At 45.7% G+C, this 25068-nt stretch overlaps 1 protein-coding gene across 5 annotated transcripts in view; it reads left to right on the top strand.

Annotated features, from left to right (window-relative positions):
- phf20b (PHD finger protein 20, b) overlaps positions 1–25068 on the top strand; it is an 85472-nt gene that overhangs the window by 39405 nt on the left and 20999 nt on the right. For all 5 annotated transcript variants that reach the window (XM_052031031.1, XM_052031028.1, XM_052031033.1 and 2 more), the window contains 7 exons: positions 486–767; positions 5522–5728; positions 9127–9219; positions 12276–12446; positions 14951–15135; positions 16551–16650; positions 21847–22042. In XM_052031031.1, the coding sequence (XP_051886991.1) occupies positions 486–767; positions 5522–5728; positions 9127–9219; positions 12276–12446; positions 14951–15135; positions 16551–16650; positions 21847–22042 (1234 nt within the window). The remainder of the gene's footprint in view (positions 1–485; positions 768–5521; positions 5729–9126; positions 9220–12275; positions 12447–14950; positions 15136–16550; positions 16651–21846; positions 22043–25068) is intronic.

Raw genomic sequence — 25068 nt, 5'->3', positions numbered from 1 at the left:
AACCCTGCATCGGGACTGGTTGGCATGCAGGGTTGAAACCCTGCATCAGGACCCACCGATGCAGGGTTTGGACCTGAAATGTTGATGATTCCTTCCCGCCTTCCCCCCCGCCCCACCGCAGATTCTGCTCGACTGGCTGAGTTCCTCCAGCAGACTGTTTGTTGCTTGCATTCCTTGCAGTCGGTTTGGGGGCAAGGGGAATGTTGCAGTTAATGTTGCCATGTTCCTGATCCCTGGTGATGTAACAACGTCTCTTACTCCTGGGTACACTATTGACCTAACCAACAGGGTGCATTGCCTTGCTTGACACTCTGAGTATAACAGCCAAGCAGATCTCACTGGCACTGCACTGGCTTAACATAACTCCTCTCTAAATTGCTGATGGTTTAATATTTGTATGGGGTTGTGGGGGAAGAGTTTTTAAATGATTTTAGAAACTATTTCTTTACCTCTCTCCTCTTGCCCCCACCCCGACCCTTCCTCAGTAACCAACACTGCCCAGAGCCCCGAGGAACAGCTGCCACCCAAGGCGCTGATCATTGACCTAGATCACAACAAGTTTAAGTGCAAGATTGCTGAGTGCTCAAAGGCGTTCCGCAAAGCCAAGATGCTGCACTACCACATGAAGTACTACCACGGCATTGAGAAGCCAGAATCGGAGCAGGGCTCCCCCAAGAGAAGCATGCAGACCCGAGGCTCCTGTGCTTCGGAAACCGAATCGCTCCTGGACAGTCCGAAGAGACGCCGCACCACTTCGGGTTCCTTGCGTGAGTAATCATCCATGGGGTAGAGTGCATGTTGTGGGAGTGGGCAGTTCGGTCCATCGTAGCTGTGCTGGGACTTTCTCAAAATGGGCATGAAATCTTTTGCATTCACGTAGAAGGCTGGCAGGATCTCAACTTGGCATCTTCTCTGAAGGGCAGCACTCGCTTGGCACTGCACTGGAGTGTCAGCATAGATTGTTGTGCTCCGATGTCTGGCATGGGATTTGAACCCACAATCTTCTGACTTGGAGGCAAAAGTGCTCCCCACAGAACCAAAGATTTAATGCAGCTTTAGTGCCTCAACTGATAAATCAGCAGAATAGGAAAGACTTAAAGAGCAGTGGGGAAAGAGCAGGACATAGATCCAATTGAGTCGTTGTCTGAATGAATGAAGAGGCATGGGGTTTGAGTTCAAGAGTCAGGAAGTTATGTTGCAGTTTTTAAAACTCTTGTTACGCCGCATCTGGAGTGTTGCGTTCAATTCTGGTTGCCCCATTACAAGAAGGATGTGGAGGCTTTGGAGAGGTTGCAGATGAGGTTCACCAGGTTGCTGCCTGGATTAGAGGGCACATGCTATAAGGAGAGGTTGGACAAACTTGGGTTGTTTTCTCTGCAGAGGCTAAGGGGAGACCTGATAGAAGTTTATAACATTATGAGAGGCACAGGTAGAGTAGACCGCTGGTTTCTTTTTCCCAGGATTGAAACCTTTAATGCATTTAAGGTGAGAGGGGGCAAGTTCAAAGGAGATGTGCGTGGCAAGTTTTTTTTACACAGAGTGGTGGGTGCCTGGAATGTGTTGCCAGGGGTGGTAGTGGAGGCAGGTACAATAGAGGCTCGTAATAAGAGGCTCTTAGATAGGCACATGAATATGGAGAGAATGGAGGGATATGGACCTTGTGTAGGCAGAAGGGACTAGTTTAGTAGGCTTTTAATTGCTAGCTTAATTAGTTCAGCACAGCATTGTGTGCTGAAAGCCCTGTTCCTGTGTTGTACTGTTCTGTGTTCTATCTGCACAGTGGGCTTGTTCTGTGCTGTGTAGTTCTAACTGCTATGGGTTGAGGTTCTTTCTAGGCGGTATCATAGATGTGAGGCAGTTATTAGTTGTGACAGACTTTGGATAGCATAATTCTTTGTTGTCCCTTGCATTCAAAAACACACAATAGCCTGTTTGTGAAGTGTTTGTGCATGTGTTTCTGTCTTGCATTCAGATTACTGTGAAGTATAACCATGGGCACATGAGGTTTAAATTACTGCTTTCCAAAGTTAGTAGTGCTAGTAGATTTTAAATCCTGCACGTGTAGAGAGCATTTGAGCTGCATGTTAATAGTAAAACACAGGTGGTTACAGGTCTGTTTCTTGTGGCATTGATCAGAGGGAAGAAGTAGGAACTACATTTTTTTTCCCTCTCTGTAATGTATTTTACTTAAAGAGATTGGAGGTTGTCATTTACATCTATAATTGAGAAAAAGATCGCTTAAAATCTAAGTACCTTTGAATCTTGATATGGTATACTTTACACTGCATTATTCCCTCAGAACTGTGATGCAGGTTTAGCCTCAATTAAGAGAGTTGAACCAATTGGTGAGAATTGCTGTTAAATCATGCTTGTAAAGCACTTCACAAGAAGGGGGTTGTGTTATTTTGCTCTTATAGCTCCTTTCAGAACATCCCAAAGTGTTGAAATGAAGTGTTGGTCACAGTGGGAATGAAAGTTACCACACAGTCAATCTGTTGATCACAAGCTTCTTCAAATATTAATGTTAAATTGACCAAACGATGACTTAATTATTTATTCACGTTGATTGAGGGATTGGTCTGGACAGTTGGAGCATCTCCCTGGTTCTACCAAGTAATCCCATAGAGTTGTTGAGCACAGAAATGGGCCCTTCAGCCCACCACTCCATGCTGATCATTTTGCCCACTACACTAATACCACTTGCCTGCATTTAAATCCATACCTGTCAGTGCCTTTTCAAGTGCCTGTCTAAGTGTCTGCCAGACGTAGTGATTGTATCTGACTCCACCACCTCCTCCGGCAGCGAGTTGCAGATATCAACTACCTCCTCAGATCTCCTTCCTCTCACCTTAAACCTATGCCGTCTTGTTTTTGATACCCTGTCAATGGAAAAAGATTTTATCTACCCTACCTACGCCTATTATAATTGTATATAGTTCTGTCTGATCACCCCTTCTGCCTCCTCCGCTCCAGGGACAACAGAATCAGGTTTATTATCACTGACATATGTCATGAAATTTGTTGTTTTGCAGCAGCAGTACAGTGCAAGACATAAAAATTATTACAAGTTACAAAAATAGTGCAAAAGAGGAATAACGAGGTAGTGTTCATGGACTGTTCAGAAATCTGATGCAGTACAGTGCAAGACATAAAAATTATTACAAGTTACAAAAATAGTGCAAAAGAGGAATAACGAGGTAGTGTTCATGGACTGTTCAGAAATCTGATGGCGGAGGGGAAAAAGCTGTTCCTGAAATGTTGAGTGTGGGTCTTCAGGCTCCTGTACCTCCTCCCTGCCTGTCCAGACTCTCCCCATGATTAAAGTCCTCCAATCTGAGCACCATCCTGGTGAACCTCCTCTGCACCCTCTCCATTGCTGTTCTTGCTAGTGATGCCACATTCCCAAAAACAAATAGTAAAGAAAAACAGAGGCACTTAGAGCCTGTGTATGAAAAGCTCACAACTTTGAAAGTTAGCAAAGTTAGAAGTGGTGAATCTCCTCTGCACTCTGTCACGTCCTTCCCACAGTGTGGTGGCCAGAACTGCACTCGGTACTCCAAGTGCAGTCCAACCAGCGTTTGATAAAGTTGCAGCATAACATCCCAACTTTTATATTTTATGCACTGATCTATGAAGGCAAGTGTGCCATATGTCTTTTATCACGCTAACAACCTGTATCGTCACTTTCAGGAAACTGTGGACTTGAACTCCAAGGTTCCCCTGTTCATCAACATTCTTTGATGTCCTGAACATGTCCTACCTCCACTTGACTTCCCAAAATGCATCACTCTGCACCTGTAGGGATTAAATTCCATCTGTCAACGTTCCGCCCAATTTTCCAGCTGATTTGTATCCCACTGTGGCCTTGAACAAACTTCCTCACCATCCACGACGCCGCCAGCTTTCAAGTCACCCGCAGACTGATTAATCATTCTGTGTCATGTTGATGGGATCTTTAAAGCCCAAACCAACCCAAAAAACAGGGCCTTGGGGTTAATGTCTCACCTGAAAGCTGGCAGCTCCAATTGTACAGCACTCTCTCTCAGTACTGTACTGTAGAGTTGGCCTGGACTTTTGAACCCACAACCTCGGATGACAGAGCCAGGTCCAGTAATTAAGTTGCTGTTTAATTTACTTATGGAACACAGACATCTTTCACGTTGCCAGATTTTATTTTCCATCCGGAGTCGTGAAGAGATCTTTTGGCACTTTGGCCTTCATAAGTCAGGGTATTGAGTACAGGAGTTGGGATGTTCTGTTGAAGTTGTACAAGATGTTGGTGAGGCCAAATTTGGAGCATTCTGTGCTGTTTTGGTCACCTATCTACAGGAAAGATATCAATAAGCTTGAAAGAGCGTAGAGAAAATTTACAAGGATGTTGCCGGGACTTGAGGACCTGAGTTATAGGGAAAGGTTGAATAGGTTAGGACTTTATTCCCTGGAGTGCAGGAGAATGGGAGACCTTGTATACAGAACCGAGGGGTATAGATACGGTGAATGCGTGCAGGCTTTTTCCCCTAAGGTTGGGTGAGACTAGAACTAGAGGACATGGGTTAAGGATGAAAAGTGAAATATTTAAGGGGAATCTGATGTGAAACTTCTTCATTCAGAGGGTGGTGTGAGTGTGGAACAAGCTGCCAGGAGAAGTGGTGGATACAGGTTCAATTGTAAGATTTAAGAGAAATTGGGATAGGTGCCTGGATGGGAGGGATTTGGAGGGATATGGTCCGGGTGCAGGTAGAGGGGACTAGGCAGAAGATCAGGTCGGCGTGGACGAGATGGGCTGAAGTTTCTGTGCTGTAGTACTCTGACTGTGTCCCTAATCGCCCTTAGCTGAGGGCATCCCTAAGCTGAGGAGACACACAGGTGGGTCTGGAGTCTCACGTGGACCAGATTTCCTCTCTTGAAGGATTAAGATTAAGATCTTTTTTAGTCACACGTACGTCGAAACACACAGTGAAATACTTCTTTTGCATAGAATGTTCTGGGGGCAGCCCGCAAGTGTTGCCACACTTCTGGCGCCAACATAGCATGTCCACAACTTCCTAACCCGTACATCTTTGGAATGTGGGAGGAAACCAGAGCACCTGGAGGAAACCCACGCAGTCACGGGGAGAACGTACAAGCTCCAGTGTCCGGAATTGAACCCGGGTCTCTGGCGCTGTAGTAGTGTTACACTAACTGCTACGCTACCGTGCATTAGTGAAACACCAACTTCTTCATTACAGTTCAGTTTGTCGTTTCATGGTTACTGTTACTAGTTCTCTCTTCAAATTGCAGATTTGTTTAATTTCAAAAATTTAAATTACCCAGTTGCCATTATGGGATTCGAACACACATCTCTGGGTGGCTGGTCCTGAACTCTGACTGCTACTGCAGTAGGGCAGTCACTTTGTTATCATGCCATTAGTGTGTGTTTGGTGTAAACACAAGGAGTTGCCTCGTTATTTGGTCATCTATTTCCCCAGAAGTCCCCAGAAGGAATGCAGTTCTCAAGGGCGGTGTCTGTTCTTCCTTTCAGACGGGACCCAGAACGTGTCCCAGCGAGACACCCAGTCTTCCAGCGTTGACCTGAAAGCTGCAAAGCTGAATGAGAAAAGGCGCATTTCGGCCCCATCCTCTCTTGACGTGGCTGCTCAGACCAGGCTCCGGGAGAAGAGCAAGGACAACCAGATGGAGAGGTCTCACAGGAAGCTGCAAGATCGGGACAGGGGCTACATGGACAGTGGTGAGGAAGCGGGAGGGAGGGAGGTGCACCCTGAGAATTCCCTTTCTTGGAGGAGCTGCCTTTCTTCTGCGTTAAAGATGGGCAAAAAAAAAAACGTTTCCTTGGGCAGTTGGGTCTCATTTCTGGATGACCATTAGCAACTGATCCTTGTCCTTGTCGTAGATCTTGTCCCGGCACATCAGGAATTGAAGCATGTCTAGGTTGCAGTACTATTCACAAAGGTCATGGCTGGTCCTGTTCCTCAGAAACACTTCCTTTGTTGTTTGCTTACCTTGGTGTCTAAAAATCTACCAATCTCAGCCTTGTCTGTACTCAGTGACCAAGTATCCACAGTTGTCTGGGGTAGGGAATTCTAAAGGTCATGCAACCCCATGCGTGCTGGCGCAGAGGAAGAGCTGAGGTCAGTGTAAATCAGCCGTGATCCTATTGAATGGAGGGCAGGCTTGAGCGAATCTGGTGGCCTACTCCTGCTGCTATTTTCTCTTGTTCGATGCAGATTCTGGTTGTAGATTATTGAGTTGGGTGTCAGTCTTTAAAAAAAAAGTTACCCATTTAAGACAGGGATGATGCAAATATTTTTTGTCCTCTGCAAGGATCATGTGTCTTTGGGACTGAAAGGGTGGTAGAATTTTTGAATTTATAAGGCAAAGGTAGATGCAAAGAGCTGAAAGATTACCAGGGATATTTGGGAATGTGGAATTAAGGGTACAATCAGTTTAGCCATGACCTTATTAAATGGTGGTGTAGGCTTTAGAGACCAAGTGACCTACTGTTATTCCTTGTTCATCTGTCCATATGTCATCTCAGTCCTAACTGGTTGGTTTCTGGTCCTGAGTTTCTCATATTAAAACAATATACTGGAAAGGCTTAGTAAGTCGGGCAGCATCTGCAGAGGGAGATACTGAGTTAACAGTTGTCAGAACAGGGAAAGAGAGAAAGACATGCAGAGAAGGTGCAGGAGATGTATGTAGGACAAAGGGAATATCTCTGATGGGGAGCGGCCATCTCAAAGGATGGTCCATTGAATGTGGAGGCTGCTAGGGGTGGAAAGTGAAGACCAGGGGAACTGTATGTTTGTTCTGCCAAGGAGGGGAGAGGGTGAGAGCAGAGGTGCAGGAAATATGAGATGCTGGCATGGGCTCTGTCAGTTATGGAACCCGTGGTCTGGTGCATTTGAGATGGAGGAACTGGGAGAGTGGAGTGTGTTCCTTGGAGGCAAGGTATGTCTAGGTAGCTGTAGGAGTCTGTAGGCTCTGACCCAGTTAAGATATCTTTATTAGTCACATGTACATCGAAACACACAGTGAAAGGCATCTTTTTGCATAGTGTTCTGGGGGCAGCCCGTAAGTGTCGCCACACTTCCGGTGCCAACATAGCATGCCCACAACTTCCTAACCCGTACGTCTTTTGGAATGTGGGAGGAAACCCACACAGACACGTGGAGAACGTACAAACTCCTTACAGACAGCGGCCGGAATTGAACCCGGGTTGCTGGCACAGTAAAACGTTACGCTAACTGCTACACTACCGTGCCTGCGTCTATCCTGTTAATCCCTCTTGGAATCATGTCTGTCTCAATGAGATTCTCCTAAATTCCTTTGAGTTTAGGTGAACCCTATCATACAGGATAAACTGAAGGATGACAAAATATTTTTCTGTATAAAAATTGGCTGTATTATGATCAGCATGCATCTTGGAGTGAAGATGTCTATCATTGGATGTGAAGTTCTGAATCACATCACCCTGGCTATCGTGGACAATATTTTGCATGTCTTCCAACACTAATTCCATCAAACTGTCACATACATTGGTGAGACTGTACCTGGAATATTGTGTGCAGTTCTGGTCACCACACTGTAGGAAGGATGTGACTAAGCTAGAGGCGGTGAAGTAAAGATTTGCAAGGCTGTTGCCAGGACTGCAGGGCTTGAGTTATTAGGAGAGACTGGATAGGCTGGGACTGTTTTTCCTGGAGCAAAGGAGGCTGAGTGGTGACCTTGTAGACGTTTTTAAAATCATGAGGGGCATCGATAAGGTGGATGTTCAGTCTTTTTTTTTCCCCCAGGGTAGGGAAGTCTAAAACTATAGAGGGTATAGGTTTAAGGTGAGAGGGAGTAGATTTAAAGGGGATCTGAGGGGCAAGCTTTTCATGCACAGGGCGATGGGTATATGGAACGAGCTGTTCGAGGAAAGTGGTAGAGGCGGGTACAATTACAATGCTGAAAAGACATTTGGGCAGGTACATGGATAGGAAAGGTTTAGAAGGATATGGGCCAAATGCAGGCAAGTGGGACTAGCTCAGGAAGGCAGCTTAGTCAGCATGAACAAGTTGAGCTGTTTTCCTGTTGTGTGACTCTGACTATAAAGTTCCGACCGATGTCCTGTGTAGGTGCAGCTCGGTGCCAGGAGTTTTGCCCAGACTGTATGTCTGTAGCTCTGTGCCAGGTTAGAGTCATACAGCACGGAAACAGGCCCTTGGCCCAACTTGTCCACACTGACCAAGATGCCCATCTAAGCTGGTCCCATTAGCCAGCGTTTGGCCCTTATCCCTCTAAACCTTTCCTATCCATGTACCTGTCCAAGTGCCTTTTAAATGCTGTTAATGTTATTTGGAATATTGTGATCAGTTTTGGTCACCCTGATACAGGAAAGATGCCGTTAAGCTGGAAAGTGTGCAGAAAAGATTTACTATGATGTTGCCGGGACTCAAGGGATTGAGTCATGGAGAGAGGCTGAGCAGGTTGGGACTCTTCTCTTTGGAATGTAGGAGAATGAGGGCTGATCTTATAGAGGTGTATAAAATCATGAGGGGTATAGATAGGGTGAATGCGCACAATCTTTTTCCTAGGGTTGGGAAATCAAGAACTACAGGGCATAAGTCTAAGGTGAGAGGGGAGAGATTTAATAGGAACTTGAGGGGCAACCTTTTCACCCAGAGAGTGGTCAGTATGTGGAATGAGCTGCCAGAGGAAGTAGTTGAGGCAGGTATGTTAACATTTAAAAGGTACTTGGACGATGGGAAAGGTTTAGGGGGATATGGGTCAAAAGCGGGCAAATGGGACTAGCTTAGATAGGAACTTTTGTCAGCATGGACCAGTTGGGCCGAAGGGCCTGTTTCCGTGCTGTATGACTATCTGCCAGGTTCTTGAAAGGTAGAATGCATGGAGCTCTATGCCAGTTTCTTGTATACAGCTCTGTTATGTTCTTCAGCGCAGACTGTCTGCATGCAGCCTTGTACCAGATCCTGTGTGCAGAACGTGGTTAACTGTGCCGTACACACCATGCCTTGTGTTCTCCATTAACACACCAGCATTGAGAAGTTGAATAATTATCCAGTTTCCTGTCAGTTCTATGAAATAACTTCAATTGTCTCGTTTCTCTGCTGTGGTTGCACACAGGACTGAAAGACAGGAGCAAGGAGAAAAAGTTACGAGATTTCCTGAAGGTGAAACTGAAGAAAAAGAAAAAAAAGAAAAAAAAAGTGAAGTCTGGTGAGAGGATTTTTACAACTGGCCACGCAATAGACACACAAATAACTAGTCACCGAGCTCATGAATTCACTAACTTTCACAAGCAACAAACAATCTGCTGGAAGAACTCAGCGGGTCTAGCAGCACCTGTGGGAGGAAAGGAATTCCTGACATCAGGGTTTTGACCCGAAACGTCGACAGTTCCTTTCCCTCAGCAGATGCTGCTCGACCTGCTGAGTTCCTCCAGCAGATTGTCTGTTGCTCCAGATTCCAGCATCTGCTGTCTCTTGTGTCTCCACTAACTCTCACAGTTTGATCTCCCGTGTTCTTGCCTGGGCTACCAGCTGACATCACACAAAATGCTGGAGGAACTCTGCAGGTCAGGCAGCATCTACGGAAGGAAATGGACAGTTGACGTTTCGGTTTGATGCTGCCTGACCTGTTGAGTTCCTCCAGCGTTTTGATTGTTGCTCCAGATTTCAGCATCTGCAGTCTCTCATGTCTACCAGTTGACCTCGTTGTCCATGCCCTTGGGCAAGTGAAGATCAGGGTCTCCCACATGCCGTGGAGCAGGTCCCCGTACTCGTGGGCATCACTACCGGTCCTCACCCACACCCCAGAAATGACACTGGGCCAAAGCTCTGGAAGGGAGGGGTAGCCCCTCCTTTACACTGGTAGGTGTAAGTAAGACTTGGGTAAGAGGTGGGGGAAAACTGCCCAAAGAGGGAGAGAGCGGTGCTGACGAGGTGAGGCAGAGGGTTAAAACACGGCAAATGGAATCCAGCTTGATCCCAATTGGGCAGAGCAGTGTGGTTTTTGTGTTACAGGACTGAACTGTGATCCAGACATGCAGATTCAAACCCCACCATGTGAACCAGAGAATTTAAATTCAATTAATAAAGTTAAAATCAACATTAATTTAATGTAGTGAATCTCAGTAATTGTAACCATGAAACCAATAGATTATCATAAAAACCCATCTGGTCCTTTAGAGAGAGTAATCTCCTTTCTTGTCTAGCCTGTGTATAACTCCAAAGCCATAGCAAAATTGACTCTTAAACATCTCCCAAAGTGGATTAACTTGCTGCCCAGTTCAAGGGGTAACTGGGGAAGGACAGTAAATGCTGGTCTTGCTGAAGACGTCTGTACCCCTTGAATAAAATTAACATGATAAAATGTCCGTGTTAATCTTGTGAACGGGAGCAGACACAGTTTTTTTGGCAGTGTAGAGTAATATGAAGTTACAGGCTCACAAGGTGTTACTAAAGGCGGCATCTTGTGTTGACCAAGCTGTGAAGCAAATTTAATCTTTCATCACAATGGGTATCGGATCCGAAAGCAAAGAGATTATAAAGAGCCTGTATAAACCTTGAAAGCACTTCAGAGTAAGACTTTAAAGTACAGTGTACTTTATGGCCTAATGATTTGGTGAAGCTATAGCAGGGTTACGTTGCAGAGTTGCTGCATGGATATGAGAAAGAACAGTTATATAAAACATACAAGTACAGTACAGATTGATAGCAGGAATTAAAATACTTTTTAGCTGGGGACAAATTAGACAGAAGGTGAGCAATTCCAGTGATTGAGAGCCCATTGAACCTGGAGAGATGTGGAGCTGATTAAACACGTACACGATCGAGCCGCGACGTGCTGGACATCGCTCCCAGCTCGGTGCTTGAAGCAGAAGCCAATAGCAGTTGGGATCGGTGGATGAAGGAAAGAGAAGATAATCAAATGCCGTTGCTGGTTTACATGGGCAGTCACTTGCAACGCAAACTGGATATTGTAACTGCAGCGCATTTCAGTGTAGAACCATCCTTTGCCATGGTCTGCTTTGCATTGATTCCAAGGAGGAGGAAAAATAAGAAGTGGATTTAATTGTGTAGTTCCAGTATTCTGACAGCAGATTGCAATCGTGCTGCGCGTGTGTGAGTGCATGCGTGCAAGCACTCACAGATGCAAGCATGCGAGTCTCTTTGTCTGCATGCCTGCGCGGGTGTTTTCATTAAATTAATGCCACGATATCGGGTCCTAACCAAGCCCCAGAATTACTTTCCCTTCTGTTCCACCGACTTGTCTCTGAATATTGCAGTTCATCTCCGGAGCCCCGATGAATTGTTCCCAAGCACCTGGCTGACTGGGTTACATTATGGGCAGTGCATTGTTCTTTTTGCCCCCTGGGATTTGTGCCAGCAGAAGGGGCTGATAGTTCACCCTGCCTGCTGATGGGAAGGTTTGTCCTCCCAAGCCTGCAGTCGAAGCGTTGTTTGTGCAGAGCAGGGGAAGCTCTGCTCTGTGTGTTGAATGCTGGTACTGGGTGAGGAAATTGAAGTTGCACTCAGCCAGCTAAGCAAAAATATCAGGCAAATGACTCATGAGATGTTTGTCACCTTAATTGTTCAAATCAAGGTGGTGTGACTGAGCCCCGGTAGGTAGTCATGGGAGCTTCTGATCTTATTATGGATCTGTAAAGATGTGAAGGGTTAAGTATATAGATCAATGCAGTCTTGGAGTGAGGGTACAGTGTAGGGGGATAATGGAAGTGGAGGGAGGGAGGTTACTCTCCCGAGGAGTGGGCAGAGCCAATCCCGACTGAAAATAAAACAACTGCTCTTGTGCTACTGGGGAAAACGCTCCATGTTAATCAGGGACCATGTTAGGTAATGGTTTCCCATTAATCAAATGTGCTGCTTCAGTAGAGGATATGCAGCTGCTTAAAATTCAGCAGCTGATAGGGCCAGCGAGGAGGTGCTCCTTTGTGTTCTCCCTTCATGTCCCACAGTGGCTCGACTCGCCACCCAGTGCAGGGGCAAATTGGGAAGGGGTGGTTTAAAACAAAATGCCGGTCTTGCTGGGGATGACTACGCCTCCAGTAATAGACACAAGGCTGAGGGGTTGAGCTGTCTCTCGATTAGCATTCCTTTTCCGTGAGACGCCTCTGCCCGCTTACGATCATCGCCTCAACGCCGGGTTTCCTCTCGCTCGTCTTGGCGCCTGTTTGTTTATCTTGCTGCAGCCCAGTTTGCGCGATGTCATTGAGCGTGTTGTGCTGACATCTTTGAATTCTTTGATCGCAGAGTTTTCTGACAGTGAAGAGAACGTAGATGTCTCCAGAGATTACCCACCTAAAAAGTCCACATTCCTTTCAACCAGATCTTCCTCCTCTTACAAATTTCCCTTCTCCCATAAATACACATCCTTATGCAGTTCTGACTCGGGATACCACATGGAAGGACTGAAATTTGACGGTTGGTGATCTGATTTTATTTTTCCATTCTCCCTCCCACCTTCCCTCCAAAATGCACTAATGCGGTGTCCTGTGTTGTGTTTACAATATTCTGGGATAGAAGGAGCTTGCATTTCTCTCAGCCTCGGAAAGTCCCAAGCCAGCCTACGGTCAGTGAGATCTGCAGTCACTGTTGAAAGAGAAGGTGGAGGAAGAAGGAAGCTGAGACACTTTGATAGGATGGATCGTAGCGAAGATGTTTCCGCTTGTGGGGGGGAAGAAGAAACTAGAGGTCCACGCATTTAAGTTAGTGCTGATAAATCCGGCTGATTACTGGAGAAACTCCGTTACCCAGAGAGTGCCGAGAAGGTGGAACTCGCCTGCTACAAGAACCAGTTGAGATGAATAGCACAGATGCATTTAAGATGGGAGGGGAAAGGGTTGGGTAGGGCAAGGCTGATCTGGATCACAGACACCAACATGGACTATTGGAGCTGTCGTTCCACAAGGTTGTCAGAATATTTAAGGAACCACGGATATATTGGCTTGATTACCCTCCCATAGCAATCTTGAAAGTGTTCCTGGGGAGCGTTGTTGAAGGGTGCATTAGGGAAAGGGAAGCGGGAAGAAGTAGGGAGGGAATTCCTGAGCTTACAGCCTCAGTGATGGCAGAGTATTTTCAGCTTGGGGATGTTCAAAGGCCAGAGTTGAGTGGCTTAATGTGATCAAGTTGAAGGCTTTAGTTATAGAGCAATACAACACGGGCGCAGTCCATGCTAACCATGGTGCCCAACCAGCTAGTCCCAATTTCGTCTTGATAGCTGATCTGTACATGAGATGTGTATCAGACAGGGTAACAAGGAGTATTGACGTGATCAGAAAAATAATTAGCAGAAGCAGACTTGCAAGTGAATTGGGAAATAATTTGCACTTGATTGAAAGGTAAAGTTGAGAGGTTTGGGGGGAGCTACAAGGGTAGGGTAGTCACGTGGTGCGCGTTTGCCGAAAACGCGGTCTGCTACATGCCACAGCTCCTTGCTGCATTACGCCGAAGCGGCAGACAGCAAGAACATCTTTAACATGTCCATGCTTGCAAGTTCCAGAGCTTTGATGGGTAGCAATTTTACAATTTGACAGTGCAACGTAACACACATATTCAGAGGTCTTGGTGTATTAATCTGTTCCCCTTTCAGTTTTTATGTCCTGCATGTATGAAAACACAGAATTAATTTTATGTAATGCTTTTCATGAACCCAGTTCTTGCAAAACCAGTGGAGTAAATTTTCTTCCATGTAAGTCACGGTTACAATGCACAAATGTTGTGCCAGAATGTTCATTGAAAGCTGTTTTGTTTGCCTTTGGAAAGAAGTTTGCCAGTCAACTTTTGGCGGTAATGCATACGGTGGGAAGATTAAGTATCTGAGATGGATTTTGAGGGGGGAGAAGGTTGGTGGGGGAGGAGGGGGGGGATTTTTTCCACAGTTCAAAACAAAGTCAGTATCAGTGCCACTTGGAGCGAAGAAATGGGACTGTACATAGGAATCAGCAGAAATCTAAATTTGGTGAGGAAGTGAATATTAGGGAATCATAAAACTTTTTTTTCCATTTCAAGATCAATCAATTAAAATTCTGATTTTTAATATGAATATAAATGTGGAAAGTATAAAACAAGGGCGAAGCAGGATCAGGGGAGTGGAGCAGGAGGAATTCTTCAATGAGAGATGATTTTATTAAAGTCATTGAGTACTCAAGGTCTTTGTAATTATACAGTCAGTTTAAAATGTGGTTCGGGAGATAGAAAACTGGCTGAAGAGAGGTCATGTAAGTGACTAGAAACTTGGGTAAAATGTGGGTTTTGAGGAAGGGGGGAAATGGAAGTGTGGGGTAAAATTCCAGAGGCTGAAACCTCGAGGGTAGACTGGGTGGTGAGGTTAATGCATGAAAAGTCGTAAACGTTGGGAGCAGGTTACAGTGGGTCTGCAGTAGGTAAATGAAATGAATTTGCTGAAACTGCACTGATTAGAAGTGCATTAAAACCCACGAGCCCTACAGTGATGCACCTGAACAGACTGATCCTGTGCAGACTGTTTATTGTGTATGCCCAAGTATTAGTGTTGAGAGACATGCCTTCAGTGTGTCGAGTTCATTTTATACACTTGTCCAGAAAGAACAAAGACATTCCCCAATATTGACGCTGCCGTTCACTCTAGCGTTGCACTTTTCCTCTGGTACTTTCTCACTCCTGTTCTTGCTCTGTCTCTCTGTCAGTCCTTCTTCCCCCTGCCCCATCTCAGACATCTGCACGCTTTTCATTTGCTCACGCTTCTTCTTGCTCTCGTTCACTCTCACTTGGGGCATTCGCTTTCCCCAAATGAGTGAACTCCCTTTTCACCCACAGGATGCGTTAGCTCCAAGGTGCCTCTGAGCTCCCCCCCTGCAGCCCAGGGGTGAGTGGGTTGGTGTCTTTTTGCTTTCTTCAGTTGGTCCTTACACTGGCTGACTCTGACGGCAGTGCTAATGTGTCAGATGTTTCAGATGACGACCCCACAAGTGATTCGTCGACGGACAGTCTGCTCTGGAGCGATGACGAGTACAGTCAGGATGTGGATGTGACCACGAACCCTGATGACACTGGTGACGGGGATGATAGCCATTTGGAGATCGTGCGCTGCGTCTGTGAGGTGGAGGAGGAGAACGAGTTCATGATTCAGGTATTGACGACCTGTTGTGTGGAATGAGTAAAATAAGCCTAATGACAATTCATAATCAGTCTGAGACAGCAAACCAGTATAGTCCTCCCCCTGTTACAGACGGGTTGTGTTCCTAGAAAACTGTCCGCATTACGATTTTCTGTAGTGCAAACCGTTGACAATCATTGACAAAATTTGTAAATTTGGTTCATTATTGTCACATGTACCAAGATATGGTGAAAAACTTGCCATCCGTACAGATCATTTCATCACATCAGTGCATTGAGGTAGTACAGGTGAAAACAAGAACAGAATGCAGAATAAAGTGTTACAGTTACAGAGAAAGTGCTGTGTAGGCAGACAATAAGGTGCAAGGCCATGACAAGGTAGATTGGGAGGTCAAGAGTCCATCAGTAGTTTTATAACAGTGGGATAGAAGCTGCCCTTGGGCCTGGTGGTACGTGCTTTTCAGGCTTTTGTATCTTCTGCCCGATGGGAAGGGGCGAGAAGACAGAATGTCGGGGGTGGGTGGGGTCTTTGACTATGTAGGCTGCTTTACTGATGCAGCAAGAAGTGTAGACAGAGTCCAGGGAAGGGAGGCTGGTTTCTGTGCTGTGTCCAGAACTCTCTGCAGTTTCTTGCAGTCTTGGGCAGAGCAGTTGCCACACCAGGCTGTGATGCATCCAGATAGGATGTTTTCTATGGTGCATCAATTAAAAATTGATGCGGGGCAATGGGGACAAGCCAGATTTCATTAGCTTCTTTCACATTTTGTTTACTCGATTATTTTTTCCCCCATTAATTCTGAAAGAGCAAATATTTATTCCGTATCTGGCAGTGAATTTATGAATTCTGTAAGGGTGAATTTCCATTACTTGAACTGCAGTAATGCTGGGGTACACTGTCATTGTTCTACACTGCAGGTGATGGTAATTCAAAAGGCTCTGTTTTAATAGTGGAAGCAGAATCGGTTGTAACTTTCAGAAGGGGAATGAAAGGGAAAACATGGGAGTGGAACTTACTGCCTATTAGTTTGGAGGATGAAGGTGTTGCTGGAAACACCAGCATTTATTGTCTATATCCAATTTTACCCCAAACTGGAGAGGTGGGTAAACGTCAACCACATTGACGGGTCTGGTGTCATATGTAGGCTAGGCTGGGTAAGAATGGCTGATTTCCTTCCCTGTAGGACACTAATGAGCCAAAAGAGCTTCTATAATCTGGTGACCCACTGGATCATTCTTTCAAAGCAGCACAGAGGCCCAAATGACCCTCTATTCAGTAAGCATCCGAATATTGGCATGGTCTGAAAACATTATCTGGCTTGAGAGGTGTCCTTTGGGAACGGTTTGCAATAAATCTCCAGGCTAATCAGTGAGGTATAACTAATCTCTCCAGAGTGGCAGATCTCATTTCCCTGTTCTCCTCTTTGGCAGTGTGAGGAGTGTCTGTGCTGGCAGCATGGTGTCTGCATGGGTTTGCTGGAGGACAGCGTTCCCGAGATCTACACTTGCTACATGTGCCGTGACCCGCCAGGTGAGCGTTGCATTGCGAAGTAAACGTGGTGACCTGTGGTACTTCAGTTCTCATAAACCTCTGAAATGCAGTGGTCAACTGAACTGGAAGGAAGTTGGGCATGGACAGTGATAATGTAGCAACCATTAGGACGATCGGTCTAGCTCCTGGTCAGACCCCACTTGGAGTATTGTGCTCAGTTCTGGTCGCCTCACTACAGGAAAGATGTGGAAGCCATAGAGAGGGTGCAGAGGAGGTTTACAAGGATGCTGCCTGGATTGGGGAGCATGCCTTATGAAAGCAGGTTGAGGGAACTCGGCCTTTTCTCCTTGGAGAGACGGAGGATGAGGGGGGACCTGATAGAGGTGTATAAGATGATGAGAGGCATTGATCGGGTGGATAGTCAGAGGCTTTTCCCCAGGGCTGAATTGGTGGCCACAAGAGGACATAGGTTTAAGGTGCTGGGGAGTAGATATAGAGGAGATGTCAGAGGTACGTTTTTTTTACTCAGAGTGGTGAGTGCATGGAATGGGCTGCCGGAAACAGTGGTGGAGGCTGATACGATAGGGTCTTTCAAGAGACTGTTAGATAGGTACATGGAGCTGAGTAAAATAGAGGGCTGTGGGTAAGCCTAGTAATTTCTAGGGTAGGGACATGTTTGGCACAGCTTTGTGGGCCAAAGGGCCTGAATTGTGCTGTAGTTTTTCTATGTTCTATTTCTATGTTCTAACTGCACCGGCGTCAGGTTCACCTGCAGTGGGTGTTTTAGTTGAGGGAGAGTAATAAAACTTGCTATGCTGCTTTGGGTAGTGTCAATAGATGTTGAATCGTCAATAGATTTTATTTAGAGTGAAGGAAATAAAGTGACCTGCATTCATGCAACACCTTTCACTACTTTGCAGTGTCCTGAAGAGAGATGTAGTTAAACTGTAGTTAGGAAGCCTGGACCGAGTGAGAAGGAAGGGTCTGTTCCCCTTGGCAAGGAGCTCAATAATAGGGGCTGTAGATTTAGGTGGAAGAGTTAAAGGGAAAAGAAAAATTATCCAATGAGTGATGGGGTCTTGGACTCATTACCAGAAAGGACGGTGAAGTCATAACCTACAAAGTTTTCAACCAAGAGCTGGGAAACGGGATTAAGCTGCCTTTTGGGCCAGTATGGATACAGTGGGCCGAGCAGCCTCCCCATATTGTAAATTTTTGAGACTAAAACCTCTTTACCTTTTGGAGTCTGATAGCTATTAATATAGTGTAGAACATGGAGCAGCCAAATTGCATACAAGTTTGGAACAGTTTGCAGTAAATCTCCAGGCTAGTCGGTGAGGTATAACTGATCTCTCCAGAGTGGCAGATTACATTTACCTACGTTCCAAATTATATCTATCTCCCTCCACACAGTAATGCAGCAATGAACACAACCTAAGGTTTAGAAGCAGCAGTACACTGTCTGGCCCTTCAAACCCAGTCTGCTATTTGTCGAGCTTGTAGCCAATCTTTTATCTTGCCTTAACTCTATTTTCCCACACCTCCTCTTTACCCTTCGATTCCCTTGTAATTTAGAAATCTGTCGATCTCTGCTTTGAATGATAACTGAGCCTCCACAACCCTCCGGGGCAGAGACTTCCAAAAATTCGCTATCATCTGTATGGATAACTTTCTCCTTCATCTCAGTCCCATATGGCCTCCCCCTTTGAAAATGTGATCCCTGGGTAACTGTTGAAGGATAACAATTGGCCTCTGTGTAGGACTCCCTGACCTTGGATTTCGAATTCCTCAAAGACGGGAGCGGCAGGTGAGTTTCAGATCACGGGATGGAATGGGGGTGCAGTGGTTAGCGCTGTGCTGTCTGTGCAAAGTTGCGCGTTCTCCCTGCGACCATGTGGATCCCCACCGCCCCCCCCCCGATGCTCCTGCTTCCTCCTGCATCCCACAGACTTGCCAGCTGGAAAGTTACTTGGCTAATCCCCCTGGTGTAGGTGAGTGGGAGAATTGAGGAGGAGTTGATGAGTATGTGAGAGAGATTTGGTTGTAGGGAAATGGAATTGCCTGTGAGCTGGCATAGACCTGATGGGCTGAATGGCCTCCTATGTTATGAGTAATAGGATGAATATTGCTGAGGAGTTTGTCCGCAGAGCACTTCCCCCATTTTCCTTTTGCCCAGCGCCTTCAACCTATGTTCCCTAACCCTTGAAACAAAACCAGAAAACTGGAAACAGCACCTCAGGCAGAGAAACAGTTAACATTTAGTCACACAGCATGAAAACAGGCCCTTCAGCCCAAATGGTCCATGCTGACCAAGATGCCCATCGAAGCCGGTCCCATTTGCCCTTGTTTGGCCCATATCCCTCTAAACCTTTTCTACCCATGTACCTGTCTAAATGTCTTTTAAGTGTTGTTATTGTACCTGCCTCAGCTTCAACCACTTCCTCTGGCAGCTCGTTCCATATACTGACCATCCTCTGGGTGAAAAAGTTGCCCCTCAGGTTCCTATTAACTCTCTCCCCTCTCACCTTAAACCTATGCCCTCTAGTTCTTGATTCCCCAACCCCGGAGATCAAGACTGTGTGCATTCACCCTGTCTATGCTACTCATGATCTAATGCACCTTTATAAAATCACCCCTTGCTCTCCTCTCTAAGAAAGTCCTAGCCTGCCCAACCTCTCCATGTAATCCTGGCAACATCCTCGTAAATCTTTTCTGCACTCTTTCCAACTTAATGGCATCTCTTCTGTAGCAGGGCGACCAAAACTGAACACAATATCCCAAGTGCGACCTCACCAACGTCTTGTACAATTGCAGCATTTCTGGTTGAAGGCCCCTCATCACACTTGCTGAATGTTTCCAGTGTTTTCTGTTTTTGTTCCCGCAGTGTTTTTTTTTGATTTTTATTCCCTGGTACTTGAACGGGAAGTTGCTAGGTAGGTTACAGCAGAGCTTTGGATTTACTGGATACTGAAAGGTCTGGATAGAGTGGACGTGGAGAGGATATTTCCATTAGTAGGAGAATCGAGGATCAATGGGCACAGCCTCAGAATAAAGGGAGGTCCCTTTAAAATGGAGATGAGGAGGAATTCGTTCACCCAGAGGGTGGTAAATCTGTGGAATTGGTTGCTACTGAGGGCTGTGGAGGCCAAGTCATTGGGTGTATTTAAGGCAGAGATTGATAGGTTCTTAATTGGTAAGGGGGGGTGGGGTTAAGGGTTACAGAGAGAAGGTGGGAGAATGGGGTTGAAAAATAAATCAGCCATGATCGAATAGCGGAGGAGACTCGATGGGCCGAATGGCCTAATTCTGCTCCTTTATCTTATGGGCTCAAGTCATTCCTAGATTACAAAAACTGAGACCAATGGAAATCAGTATTGGATGATGTAGGTTGTACACAGACAATGAGTTCAAACCTGGGAAACATTTAAGGCTTTAGCCAGTGCAAGATGTTGAAAATGTGGTGGCCAATTTACACACAGTATGGTTCCACAAACACAGAGTGTGAATTGACCAGATCTGATGCAACAATGCTGGCAAGGGATAAATATTGGCCACTAAGCTAGTGAGAACTTCCCTGCCCTTTGAAGGGCCTGTATTGTGCTGTACTATTCTATGTTCTATGTTCTAAATAGGACAGGGATCAAAAGATTTGGAGTGGGTCTCAAACCCAGAAATATTTCTGGCACTGTACTGCTACTGCAAAACAACAAATTTCACCATATATGTCAGTGATAATAAACTTGATTCTGATTCTGAGATGCACTTCACACATCAAATTGAATGGAACCATAAGAACATCAGAAAATAGGAGTAGTAGGGCCCTCAAGCCTGCCCTGCCATTCAATATCATCATGTCTCATCTGCCCCAGGCCTCATCTTCTGTCTGTGCCAGTCCTCCATAGCCCTCAATTTCCTGATCCTTCAAAATGTTATCTAAATTGATTTATTATTGTTGGTTTATTATTGTGATTGAAAAACACAATGATGCTGGAGGAACTCAGGCCAGGTAGCATCTGTGGAGAAATTATTGTCACACGTACCAAGGTACAGTGAGGTGCACATTGTTTTGCATACCATTCATACAGATCATTTCATCACATCAGTTCATCGAGGTAGTACAAGGGAAAAGCAATAACAGAATGCAGAGTATAGTGTTACAGATACAGAGAAAGTGCAGTGCAGACAGACAAGGTGCAAGGTCACGACGAGGTAGATTGTGAGGTCAAGAGTCCATCTTATTGTACAAGAGATCCGTTCAATAGTCTTATAACAGTGGGATAGAAGCTGTCCTCAAGCCTGGTGGTACGTGCTTTCAGGCTTTTGTCTCTTCTGCCCAATGGGAGGGGAGGGAGGGATCTATTTCTTCCTCAAAGGCACCCAATGATCTAGCCTCCACAACCCTCCAGGGTAGAGAATTCCATGGATTCACCATCCTCTGCAAGTTGAAGTTCCTACACAACTCGGTTTTAAATGACCACTCCCTAATCTTTTATCTATGTCGTATCAATCGGGATTCTCCCACTAGTGGAAACATCTTGACATTTACCCTGTTATGCTCTTGGGATCTTTGTATGTTTCAATAAAATTACTCCTTATTCTTCTAAACTCCGTAGAATATAGACTGGATTTCTTTACATGCTTGCAATGGGGCAGCCTAGTGAATCTTTTGAAGCCTACAATACCAATAGATCTTAAGCAAGGGGACCAGAACTAGGAACAGGACTCCAAGTGTGCCCTCACCAGTACCCTGTACAATTGTTACAACACTTTCCCATTTCTAAACTCCAATGTTCTTGCATTTTAAGGTCAGTGTACAATTTGCAAGGGGTTTACTGTGAAGCCAACCTTTTGGGTGCCCAGTTCAGTTTTGGTTTATTATTGTCACTTGTACTGAGGTACAGTGAAAAACTTGTCTTGCATACCGTTCGTACAGATCAATTCATTACACAGTGCATTGAGGTAGTACAGGGTAAAAACAATGACAGAATACAGAGTAAAGTGTCACAGCTACAGGGAAGTGCATTGCAGGTAGACAGTAAGGTGCAGGATCATAACAAGGTAGATTGTGAGGTCAAGAGTCTGTCTCATTGTATCAATAGTCTTATCACAGTGGGATAGAAGCTGTCCTTGAGCCTGGTGGTATATGCCCTCAGGCTCCTGTATCTTCTGTGAGGGAATATGTTCAGTTCGTGACTTTCCTCTTGGTGGTTGATTGTCCTGTTCTTTCTGCCACAGAACACCGTTTGAGTTCCAGATACTGGTATGACAAGGAGTGGCTAACCAGTGGCCACATGCATGGCCTGACCTTTCTCAAAGAGAATTATTCCCACCAGAACAGCGGCAAGATAGTTTCGACGCACCAGCTGCTGGGAGATGTGCACAGGGTCATCGAGCTACTACATGGCCTGCAACTGAAGATATACATCCTACAGTAAGTAGAGGCACTGCTCGGTTTAACATGGAGCCAAGCCTCTTGTCATGTGGATGGTCCAATGTTATGCATAAGGTCGGCATCTATTGTCCAAAATGTTTGGCCACAGTGATTTCCTGATCCCAAATGTGCACAATGGCAATATTGATTTTTTTTTGCTCTTGTTCATCTCCCTCTGTTTCCACCTTCCTCCAGGTAGATTAGGGGCGATTAATTAGTTTTCACCACTTTGAGACGGCACCAAAAGTATTGGTCTGGATCATCTTAGCCCCCACCCTATCACAGACATTTCTTTTGTTCTCTCCACTCCTCCCCTTACTCCGCAACTTAAAGCGCACTTATTATCTTTCCAGTTCGGGTCATAAGTCAGCAACCCGCAATGTTGATCATGATTCTCTATTCACAGTTGCTGACTGACCTGCTGAACACTTTTGCCTTTATTTCAGATCTCTCAACATCTGCAGGTTTTTTTTTTAATTTTGGAGGGTGGTGGGAACTGGGTATTTGCCCATTGGTGTAGAGAGAGGAGACAGTTTTCTTCCAGCTTTCTACGGGAGAAGAACATTAGAAGCAGCTTGGAAGATGATTGCTGCTCTGATGGGGAAACTGCCTTGGGAATGGAACTCCAAAGGGAGTCCAGAAGTGGGGCCTTCAGCCCATGGTATCGGTGCTGACCCATTAAGCGCGCACGTACACCAATCCTGCACGGATCCCATTCAATTGTCCCTACATTCCCGTCAACTCCCCCAGAGTCCACCACTCATCTACATGCTAGGGATAATTCTACAGAGGCCAATTAACTTGCCACCCTGCACATCTCTGAGATGTGGGAGGAAATCAGAGCACCCGGTGGAAACCCACACGGTCACAGGGAGAACGTGCAAACTCCACATAGACAGCACTGGAGGTCAGGATTGAACTCAGATCGCTTGAGCTGAGAGGCAGCAGCTCTTATTAGCTACGCCACGCATTAATTGAAACTGGGTCTAAATCCTGGAACTTCTTACGCAACAGCACTGTAGGAGAACTTTCACTGCATCTCTGCTAGCAAGCCAAAACTTTTGGAAGTTTTGGGAAAATTTTTTGGAAAACTTCCAAAAAAATTTGGAAACTGCTGAATCAGCAGGAAATAAGGTTCCATCAAGCATGGATCCAATCTGAACAGCATGGATCCAATGGACTGAATGGCCTTTTGTGCTGAGAATTTCTATTGTACAAGAGGGCTTTATTGTAAAGCATCATGCTGGAAGCCGTTTGATTGCAGCAGTGTAGGGCATCATATAGCGTTCTCTCTCAGGTAAATGAACATGACACAAAAATTGGCATGTTCAAATGGCTTGTTCTGTGGGACTACACACAAAATGCTGGAGGAACTCAGCAGGTCAGGCAGCATCTACGGAGGGAAGCAAACAGTCGACGTTTTGGGCCAAGACCCTTCATCACGACCCAAAACATCGACTGTTTACTTCCCTCCATAGATGCTGCCTGACCTGCTGAGTTCCTCCAGCATTTTGTGTGTGTTGCTCCTGATTCCAGCATATGCAGAATCTTTTGTGTTCTCTGGACTGCCTGCTCTTCCCTTCCCCAGTCTCTGTGCCTTTGTTCCCCAGTCCAGCTGCTCGAACTTCCATTTAGCTTTTCGGAAGAAGTGCTTGAAGGAACTTGAGAGGTGCACTTGGAAAGGAACGACCCTTTATCCCTGGGCAGGAAGGTTATCGCCTCTAAGCTTCAAAGTGATTGCTGATGGATCCATGCCAGGAAACTGCCCCTTGTGGCTTTCTTCCTCAGAGAATTGGGTGGGGGGATTGGAGAGAAGGAGGTGGGCTGTCAGTCCTGGCATTGGAGCTGAGCTGCATTGTTGGAAGCAGGAACTCAATGCCTCAAAGCCAGTACGGAATCATAGAAATTTGGGTTCAATTTAGGATGAGTAAAGTACCACGGAGACTAATCCCACTTAGAAGATGCTGGAGGAACTCAATGGGCCAGGCAGCATCTATGGAGGAAAATGGACAGTCGACGCATCTGATGAAGGGACTCGACTTGAGGTGTCGAGTGTCCATTTCCCTCCATTGATGCTGCTTGACCCCCTGAGTTCCTCCAGCAGATTGCTGCTCCAGCTTCCAGCATCTGCAGTCTCTTGTGTCTCCATTAATCACACTTGGCTGCTTTCAGTCCACGTTCTCAAAAGTCAGGTTGCCGCAAGCACTCATCCAGATACAGTCAATCAAAAGGGATGAGTTCCTAGGAAATGCTTCCATAAATTGGAAAGGGTAAGCAAAAATCCCTTATGGAAATTTGTGTGCAATGCATTCCTATACATGGAGAGACGCACACCATTCATTACAGCAAAAAAACCTAAAACACGTATCACCAAGATTCAGTGGGGTGGTAATGAGGACTCGTTTCTCACTTGAAGAATACCTGTGGTTATCAATTCCGAGGAGCATTTAGAGTCATCTGGCACGATAACAGGTCTTTTGGCCCAAACCAGTCTATGCCGACCAAGATCTCCATCTAAGCTAGTCCCATTTTGCCCGCGTTTGGCCCATATCCCTCTAAATCTTTCCTATCCATGTACCTGTCTAGGTGTCTTTTAATGTTGTTATTGTACCTGCCTCAACCACTTCCTCTGGCAGCTCGTTCCTTGTGTGGACCACCCTCTGGGTGTAAAAGTTGCTCCTCGGGTTCCTATTAAATCTCTCCCCTTTCACCTTAAACCTATGCCCTGTAGTTCTTGATTCCCCAACCCTGGGAAAAAGACTGTGTGCATTCACCCTGTCTATGCCCCTCATGATTTTATACATCTCTATAAGGTCACCTCTCATTCTCCTACTCTCCATTGAATAAAGTCCTAGCCTGCCCAACTTCTTCCTATAACTTAGTCCCTTGAGTGCTGGCAACATCCACGTAAATCTCCTCTGTGCTCTTTCCAGCTTAATGGCATCTTTCCTATAGCAGGGTGATCAGAATTGAACATAATATAAAATCGGTTTATTATTGTCACATGTACCAAGGTGGAATGTAAA

This window comes from Pristis pectinata, chromosome 16 (assembly GCF_009764475.1).
Source record: "Pristis pectinata isolate sPriPec2 chromosome 16, sPriPec2.1.pri, whole genome shotgun sequence".
NCBI lineage: Eukaryota > Metazoa > Chordata > Chondrichthyes > Rhinopristiformes > Pristidae > Pristis > Pristis pectinata.
This window is presented reverse-complemented; position numbering and strand designations above follow the sequence as displayed.